This window comes from Meles meles, chromosome 4 (genome assembly GCF_922984935.1).
Source record: "Meles meles chromosome 4, mMelMel3.1 paternal haplotype, whole genome shotgun sequence".
In the NCBI taxonomy this organism is placed as follows: domain Eukaryota; kingdom Metazoa; phylum Chordata; class Mammalia; order Carnivora; family Mustelidae; genus Meles; species Meles meles.
The window spans coordinates 55122863-55132121 of NC_060069.1; the positions used below are offsets into that span (position 1 = coordinate 55122863).

The following is a 9259-nucleotide window of genomic DNA, read 5'->3' on the forward strand; positions in this document are numbered from 1 at the left end:
TGGAGTCACTCAAGAGAAAATTTACCTCTTTTCTCATAGTCTTCAAATCATAGACTGGTCACCCACGAATCACTTTGAGCACTTGTGTATTATATGCTTGCAGCTAATCCTCACAAGTATCCTATCAAGAGACCAGGGAGGCAAGTGTTCAAAAAGGTTCAGCGATTTGCTGTGGTTACCCAGTTAATGCTGGCAGCTGGGACCTGATTTCAGGCCCAACTCCAAGGCCTGTGCTCTCTGTACACAAAGCCACCTCCAAAGCAGACTCTCTGCCACAGGACCCTTCAACTGCATTTTCACTCGCTGGGGAATTGAGGACTCCTAAAGGGATTCACAAGTTACTGAAGGGTGAAAAGGCCGAGAGCCTGGCAAACAGGCAGGCGTGGAGCCTACCCCAGGTGTCCCCTGACTGGCCCACCTACAGGCCTGAGGCTGGGAGTTTGGAGGGGGCTGAGAGAAGGCTCTCAGGACTTTGAGGGTGCACCTGGCCATAGACATGGCCAGACGTCTGAGAGGATGGAGGCTGAGGTGGCTGGCTACCCACCGGCCCTTTGGCCAGGTTCCCGTGGCCATCAGCACCTGCTCTGTAGGTAACGGAACCTTCCCGTCTTTATTCTCCTTTCTTCCAAAACAGGTTCTTTCCCCCAACTACCTACACACCACAACAGCCTCAGGGGCTTAGACTCCTAGATCGAACTCTGTCAATTCTCCACGCAGTCAGCCAGCTCCTTCTGTGGACTCTGGTTTCTCCATTGTCTTTCAGGAACGCAAAGTTCCTATTTTAGTGTCTTCCAACAATTACAGAGAGCGGTTAAGTCCTCAAGAAACAGTATTTATAAGTCATACAACCTCTGTTAAACAACTCCTCTCCGAGATCACTTCATTGGAAGACAAAGCGCTGTTTCTTCCCATTCGACCCCATTCTCAATTCTCTTACTTCCCAGGCCCCTTCTACATGGTTTGAGGGAAAATAAAGAACATGAAATCACCCAAGCAAAATGGGGACAAAAGACAGTTACTTGGTTTCTCTTCAGCTCCATCTAAGGATCTAGACCAGAGAAGCAGGGGGAGCCTACATCAGAGACCACTGGACTAAGCAGCTGACAAACCGTGATTTGTCAGGTTACAGCATCAGTTCATTCCCATGAGGTGTGGGGCTGAGGCAGCAGAAAGCAAGCCTTCAGCTAAGGCTGCGCCCGGGCTGTGGCAACCAGCAGCCCAGTGATGTACTGCGTTACCCTTCATACCACCAGCTCGGCCCACCTGACGTGAGGCAGATGACCTCGGAGCCCTGGCGGCTTTAATGACGTCTCCTTCCAGAGAAAAGACTCGTGCTGCCACGGGCTTCATCTGCGTGACTGATACCAGTGTTACAAACACCCCAAACCCCAGAGCCCCCAGCGGAGAAGAAGCGCTGCAGCCCTGCCGGGGAGCAGCACACATGAGGCCAGGGAGATGCAGGGGCAGATTTAATTTACACAGCAGCCACTTGGGGCCCAGTCAGAGCCGGGGCAGTAGGGCAGATCTATAACCAGAGGGCACCTCCTGACGTTTCCCTTGAAGCCCAGTCCTCACAGACACTTAGATGGGGCTCCCTGGATTGTGCAGAGGACGCTCTAGTCAAAAGGAGATTCGGAAATAAGGCTGTCCCCAAAGCTGGGGGAAGTCCATGGCCTGGAGATGGTCGCCTACATGGTGGCCCAGGGGTCTGAGAGTCCAGTCCACGTCCCGGGCACAGTCCTCACAGCCTGTGGCCCTAGAGGAAGCCCTCCCGGCGGAACTGTTCCTGGAGAAGGGCGCGGTACTGGTCAAACCCCCCCTCGACCCGTGTGACGCCGCCGCCTTCGCACACCCACAACTCCCGGCACACCAGCCGGATGAAGCGCTCGTCGTGGGACACCAAAATCACGCCGCCCTGAAAGACACGAGGCCAGGGGCACTCAGGGGCACCTCAGCGGTGCTGAGGCCTGGGGAGAGGTGGGCAGCCTGAAGGCACACTCACCCTGAAATTGTTGAGAGCACGGCCCAGAGCCTCAATCGTCTCCATATCCAGGTGGTTCGTTGGCTCATCCAGAATGTAGAAGTTGGGGCTGGAAGGCAGTGTCCAAGGAGGCAGGCAGTTACGGGGCTGGGAGAAAATGAACTCCCCGATATGGAGACAAGACAAACATTTTCCACTACACGAGACGGGGAGAGGAGAAGGCCAGAGCTCACCAGGGCATGGTCATCTGAGCAAAGGCTACCCGGCTCTTCTGGCCTCCGGACAAGCTGGCAACAGGGCGCATGGCCAGTTCTCCAGAGATGCCATACCGGCCGAGCTGGTGACGATACTCCTCCTCAGGCCGCCCTGGAACAGGCCTCACCCCATCAAGTGGGTTCTTGAGCCGACTCCCTCCCATCACACTCCCCTCAGCCTTACCTCAATGCCCATGTCCTTATACCTAGACTCAGGGCTCGCTGCTCAGCACCCCACCCCAAGGCAGGCCTAGCTGTAGGGGTCCCCTCTTTCCTCCACTCGAGTCCCTACAGTACCGGGAAACTTGCGGGCCAGCAGTTCCACTGCGCTGATATTCAGGTCCAGCTGCTCCACATGGTGCTGGCTGAAGTAGCCAATCTTCAGATTCCTACAGGCAGAAACAAAGGTGGAAAGACAGGGTGGAAGGCAATGCCCATAAAGGAGTGCAGCTACAGAGTCGCTGGGGACTGGAGGGCTTTACCTGTGAGCATGTCTGATGCCCCGAACAGGTGCCAGGTCCCCCATGAGCAGCTTCAGCATGGTAGACTTCCCAGCCCCATTCTCCCCAACCTGTCAAAAGAACCACGAGAATGCTGAAGAGTTGTCATGGGCAGAACACAGAAGCAAAGGAGATGAGCACTGGTTCTGACCAATGACTCCTTCAACAACCAATAAAAAATATTAAAGATCGGGCGCCTGGGTGGCTCAGTGGTTTAAGCCGCTGCCTTCAGCTCAGGTCATGATCTCAGGGTCCTGGGATCGAGTCCCACATCGGGCTCTCTGCTTGGCAGGGAGGCTGCTTCCCTCTCACTCTCTCTGCCTGCCTCTCTGCCTACTTATGATCTCTCTCTGTCAAATAAATAAATAAAATCTTTAAAAAAAAATATTAAGGATCTATGTAAATGAAGGAACTAGTAAAGACATAAAGGAAACTGACAGCTAAATACCTACTAAGAGCACAGGGTTTAACCCTCCCAAGAACCAAGTAAGGCAGCTGCTATCTCCATGCAAGGTAACCGAGCTACTACTTGGCAGAGTCAAGACTGGATATCTGACCCTGAAGCCCATGCTATCTCCTCCCTACTCCGTGGTCTGAGAAAACTCAGATCTGAGACTAGGAAGATAAAGTCTTGCTCTACGTATTCATAAAGTACCACCAGCCAGGCTTTCCAGCTCTGCAGGGAAGTAGAGCAAAGTTCTAGGCCCGGGCCAACTCCTGCTCCTGCATACCACTTCCCTTTGCTGACAGAGGACCTGGGTCAATCCATACCACGTGCTGGGGTGGGAGAGTCTCAGCTCACGGAACAGAGGAACAGCAACCATACCACACAAATGCGGGACTCGAGATCAGCAGAGACGGAGAGGCGGCTGAAGATGACGTGCTTAGGATCATAGTAGAAATCCACCTCATCTAGTTGCAGAACTGGCGGCGAGAACTTCTCAAACCCATCAGGGAACCTGCAGGAGGTGGTGGTAAGGAACACGGGAGCAGCCAGAAACATGAGCTCCCCACCAGCCTCTCGGCCCAGCACTCACTTCATCACCACCTCCAACTCCTTGTCCACAGGTTTCAGCTCTGGTCTGAGGAGAGAGGGGGCAGACTAGATTTATGGCTTTAAAAACTAACTGTGTTTGTTCTTATTACACAAGTAATGTATGTTCAGAGAAAACTTAGAAGAACCTTGTACTCCCACCATCCAGACTATATTCTTATTTTAGAGTACCTTCTTCTAGTTCACTCTATGTTGAAAAATAGGGTTATCCTTTTTGTAGGTTTTTGGCCTACCAGTTAAGACACCGTGATACATATTTCAATGTCACAAAAACCTATGCCTTTGATTTTAGACTCCCCTCCCTGTGCTCCCCCCCACCTCTAGAAAGGTTGCTTTCAGATTAAGCCCCAGTGTTCCACATCATTAGTCATTAAAGAAATGCAAATCAAAACTACAGTAAAATATCACTCACGCCCACTAGGCTGGCTAAAATTAAAAAGACAGATAATAAGTGTTGGCAAGGATGTGGAGAAATTGGAACCCGCGTACATTGCTGGGAGAAATCCAAAATGGTCCGGCTGCTTTAGAGAACAGTTTGGTAATTCCTCAAAAAGTTAAACACAGGGGTGCCTGGGTGGCTCAGTGGGTTAAAGCCTCTGCCTTCAGCTCAGGTCATGATCCCAGGGTCCTGGGATCAAGCCCCACATCAGGCTCTCTGCTCCGCAGGGAGCCTGCTTCCTCCTCTCTCTCTGCCTGCCTCTCTGCCTACTTGTGATCTCTGTCTGTCAAATAAATAAAAATCTTAAAAGAAAAAAAAAAAGTTAAACATAGAATTATCTTGTAGCCTAGCAATTCCACTCCGAGGTATACACCCCAGAAAACAGAAAACATATGTCCATATATAAACTTGTACACAAATGTTCAGAGCACTGTTAGTCATAAGAGCCAAAAAAGAGGAAACTTCCAATATCTCTTGACTGATGAGGCAATGGACAAAATGCTCTACGTCCTTCCAATGAAATATTACCTGACCGTAAAAAGGAAGTATGGATACGTGCTACGGCATGAAAGAATCTCACCAATACTACACTAGGTGAAATAAGCCAGACACAAAACATCACATTATAGGATTCCATTTCTATGAAATGTCCAGAATAAGCAAACAGATTAGAGAAAATAAATTAGGGGTTGCCTAGGCCTGTGGAGAGCAAGACTAATTCCCAACAGCAATGTAAAACGCTCTGCTTTCCTGTTGGAGAGGAGACTAAGGCTGGTTTCTAGAAAAGGGAGACCTAGAACGGGAGGGCAAGGGGTGGCCGGCAAAATGAGGGCAGAAATTAAGAGACTAGGAGTCACGGCCCGGTCAAGGGCACTGTACTCACAGCTTCTCCAGCATCTTAAGTTTACTCTGCACTTGAGAGGCTCTGTTGGCATTGTAGCGAAATCGGTCAATGAAAACCTGTGGGGACATGAGCGTAGGCACCGGTTAGGTTCCCTCACTCCTGCAGACTCCGACACCCATGGGATGGGGCCCCCAGCCCTGCCTGTCCCCACACCTGGATATGCTGGCGATACTGCTGCTGTGCCTCATACTCCCGCTGCTGGTTAAGCAGCCGCTCCTGCTTGCTCTTGATGAAGGTCTCAAAGTCTCCCCGGTATCCATCTAGTCGCTGGCTGTGCAGGTGGATGATGTCTGTGGCTATGGCATTCAGGAAGTTGCGGTCGTGGGAGACGACCAGGATTGTAGAGGGCCATGTCTGAGGGGGTCACAGGATGGCAGGCCCAGTTTGGGAGAGCAGTCAGCTTCCAACCCCCCAAGTGTCTTAGAGGCAGACCTCCCCTGGACCTACTCTAACATCTATAGGCACTCACTTGCAGGTAATTCTCCAGCCACAGGATGGCCCTTACATCCAGCATGTTTGTGGGTTCTGGAAAGGTGGGGGAGGACAAATTTGGGATTGAAGAGCTACAGAACCTGGATGTTGCCATCTATCCCTACCCCAAAGTCAGGGTGGCCCCCTTCAAACTCACCATCTAACAGCAGAAGATCTGGCCTATAGAAAAGAACAATGTAAGCCTTAAGGTTTTAGGTCAGCAGCTCATGACCTCCCATGAGCCAAGCCCCATCCTCCACAGTATCTGTACACTGGCCCCAGAGACTCACCTAGCAAACAGAGCTCGGGCCAGGGCCAGTCTCATCCTCCAGCCACCTGAGAACTCCCTGAAGGAACAGAGATCACATCAGGGGTAGATGTTTACCAAGAGAGGCAGAGGCAGAGTCAACAGTGCTGATAGCCAAGAATGGCAAGGGCCACTCACCGGGTGGGCTGCTGCTGCATTTTAGGGGTAAAGCCAAGCCCAGCAAGAATGACTGATGCCCTAGAAGTGAAGAAATTTTAGAACCTACTTGAAACAGGTGACAGAAGGGAAAGGTGAAATCTAAAGGAGGGAAGGGGAATTTTAAATACCTGGCAGGTGCCTTGTCAGCCTCAATCTCCTCCAGTTTGGCATATACTTCCGCCAACTGTGCAGCTTCTGAGCCCTCTGCCCTGGAGTGGGAATGGGAGGAAGAGCACTCAGCCCGAATGGGGGCATTCTAGGGGGAATGCCCTGTACTCTATGCAGCTGGAGAGCAGGCCACTCACTGCTTTGTTGCCAGGACAGGAATGCACTACAGAAAGCACCTGCTCAAGCCAGTGAGGGCAGTGGGCAGTGTGGAAGGAACAGGGCTTTACAGCTCCACAGTGTCAGGTTCTAAGCTCTGCTGATTACCAGGATGAGAGTGCCAGTTATAGACTGTGGCACTATGACAGGCACTCTCTGAAGAGCCATGGCTGCTGGTCATTCCCCATCTGGAGACCTTACCTGCCAGTAGCAATCTGGGCACTGAGCTCCCGCTCCCTCTGCAGAAGGTCCTCTCTCACGGTGTCACTCTCTAGCACACTCTGCAGGGCAGGAGTGTCATCTCCAGCAACCTCCTGCTCCACGTGCAGTAGGGAAATGTGGGCTGGAACTCGCAGGCTGCGAGTGGCCAACATCTTCAGGAGTGTCGTCTTCCCCAGCCCATTTCGACCCACCAGCCCATAGCGGCGGCCCCATGCCAGGTTCACATCTGCTCCAGCCAGCAGTACCCTACAGGGGTAGTAGGAAGAAGACAAAGGGTGCTTCTCTAAGGCAGGTATACAACAAATTTAGCCACAAAAAACCCAGTGTTATTTTATTTTATTTTTTAAAGATTTTATTTATTTATTTGACGGAGAGAGAGATCACAAGTAGGCAGAGAGGCAGGCAGAGAGAGAGGAGGAAGCAGGCTCCCTGCAGAGCAGAGAGCCCGATGCGGGGCTCGATCCCAGGACCCTGAGATCATGACCTGAGCCGAAGGCAGCGGCCTAATCCACTGAGCCACCCAGGCGCCCCAAAACCCAGTGTTATTTTAAGCCCCATTTCATCTATCCAAATTCTCCTTTAATTGGAAAAAGAAAAGCGTCACCCCTCCCCACTGCCACTCCCTCACCTATCGCCAAAAGACACATCAAAGTTCTCAATTCGCACATCATACGATTTGTTCTTGCCAGATGATTCCAACCGACTCTCCTTTCTGCTGCCTGCCTGGCTGGCTGATGCCTCTTCCAAGACTCTTTCAAAGAGAGAAACGAATGGCTTTTAGCACTCCCAGCCACCCTTCCATCTCAATACAGACTGCTCTGTTCTCTTCTCAGCACTTCTTGCTGAACTCACATAGGAGTGCTGGTCTTGAGTGTGTCCTTCTCTGAGCGCTTCTCCTGCTTTGCCTTCAGTCGAGCCTCAGCCTTCTCTAGCTTCTTTGCATTCACTGTCTAAAGGTCCAAACACAACCATTTCAGCCTAGGCTGGTAGGCTCAGAAAAGAGCCCCAGAAAAAACATCTTAAGTTACCCTTTCAGTGAAAGACATAATCAGAAACCCCCAGAAAAATCTTCCAATATTTTTTTTTAAAGATTTTATTTATTTATTTGACAGAGAGAGATCACAAGTAGGCAGAGAGGCAAGCAGAGAGAGTGAGAGGGAAGCAGGCTCCCTGCCGAGCAGAGAGCCTGATGCGGGACTCGATCCCAGGACCCTGAGATCATGACCTGAGCCGAAGGCAGTGGCCTAAACCACTGAGCCACCCAGGTGCTCCATCTTCCAATATTTAAAGACAGTCAACTTCCACCCCCACTATAGACATGGCCCCTCCCTTTTTTCCTCCTCCTCACCGAGGACTGTTCCCTCTTTAGCAGTCCTGGAAGTTTGGTGCCACAGTCTGTAAGCGATAAGAAAAGCAGTCACCTTCTCCCTGAGGGAAGGGAAACTAACATTTTGAGTAACTAATATGAACCAGACACAAAGACATTTAAAGGAAAACCTTACAATACCAGAAATAGCTATCATCCTCCCCATATTTCAACCAAAACCAAAAACAATTCCCAGATTAAGAATACAGAGACTGAGGCAGATAAGCAACTCCTACAAGCTCATGCAGTTGATTAAAAAGTCACAAAATTGGTATGTAAACCTAAGTCTGTCCAGCTCGAAGGCCCATAAGTTTCCTACCCTATCTAAGAGCTTGGAAACTCTCCAACCCTATTCCCTTCATCAACGACTTCTTCTGCCCTCATTAAAGACACCAACTAGCTTCTACATCCTCATTCTTTTGAAAAGGAGTACCAAGAGTCTTGGGCTCCAGGGGCTGGCTGGCTGGGGGTGGGGGGTGGGGGCGGGGGGAGGGAGGCTCAGACAAGGGCAGAGAGCAGCTAGTTCAATCTTCCCTCACTCTCACCGTAGTTTTCTGTTATCTTTGACAACTGGATGGGGGCGTCTAGTAGCACCTGGCTGTTTCCCTGGGTCTGTGGCTCATCCCTTGAGTGTAGGAACAGAAAGCGCAAAATTAGGAATTGAAGAAAAACCTCTATGGCCATCAGACCTTCTTCCCTGTCTTGTCTCCTTACCGTCCGCCTTCCCATCGTCCCCACGAATCCCCCTACCCTGGCACGTACAGGCGCAGAGTGTTGTACATGCGCTGGCACACAGCCCTGATGCCCGCGTCATCCTTGCTGTCCCCGGACACCTCCTGCAACAGTTCCCCCACCGCTTCCACCAGGTCATCCACAGACTCGAAGTCCGCGCTGCCGCTGTGCAAGACGCCTGGGCCGGGCGTGGCAGGTCGAGGAAGATAACGGGTAGGGTAGACATACAAGCAGTTTTAGTCCCCGAAACACGGCCCCACTCCGGGCTCCAGACCTAACCGCCCCTCGGGACAAGAGGTCACGCAGAGGAGAGGCCTAGCAGCGGTCCCCGACATTGCCCTCCCTTAGCCTTTCTCCCAGTGACTTTCATTTTGGCCTCCCCAGCGCGCAAATTCTGTTCGACTCACCCGTCACGTAGTCGAAGACCTGTCCGTCAATTTCGGGGAACTCGCTCCGCAGGATTTCAGCGCAAGTCGCCATATTCCAGTCGGGCTCCCGTCCGCGCAGGCGCCGTTAGACCAGAGCCAAGACGCGCCTCCTGCCGGT

At 51.6% G+C, this 9259-nt stretch overlaps 1 protein-coding gene across 2 annotated transcripts; it reads right to left on the reverse strand.

The window, feature by feature from the left end:
- Nucleotides 1-1456: 1456 nt before the first annotated feature.
- Nucleotides 1457-9259, reverse strand: ABCF3 (ATP binding cassette subfamily F member 3). 2 transcript variants are annotated; one of them, XM_046001828.1, is made up of 21 exons: nt 9121-9259; nt 8744-8891; nt 8527-8606; nt 7964-8010; nt 7468-7565; nt 7244-7366; nt 6595-6861; nt 6198-6278; nt 6049-6108; nt 5894-5950; nt 5761-5783; nt 5602-5657; nt 5286-5486; nt 5112-5188; nt 3773-3817; nt 3562-3694; nt 2718-2806; nt 2533-2624; nt 2215-2347; nt 2003-2090; nt 1457-1915 (listed from the first exon to the last, which is right to left on the reverse strand). In XM_046001828.1, exons 1-21 carry the CDS (start codon nt 9191-9193, stop codon nt 1757-1759), a joined length of 2130 nt encoding a protein of 709 aa, XP_045857784.1. In that variant the 5' UTR covers nt 9194-9259; the 3' UTR covers nt 1457-1756. The 2 variants fall into 2 exon arrangements, with proteins under 2 accessions (XP_045857784.1, XP_045857785.1); XM_046001829.1 differs by lacking the exons at nt 8527-8606; nt 9121-9259 and having other exon boundaries at nt 8744-8868.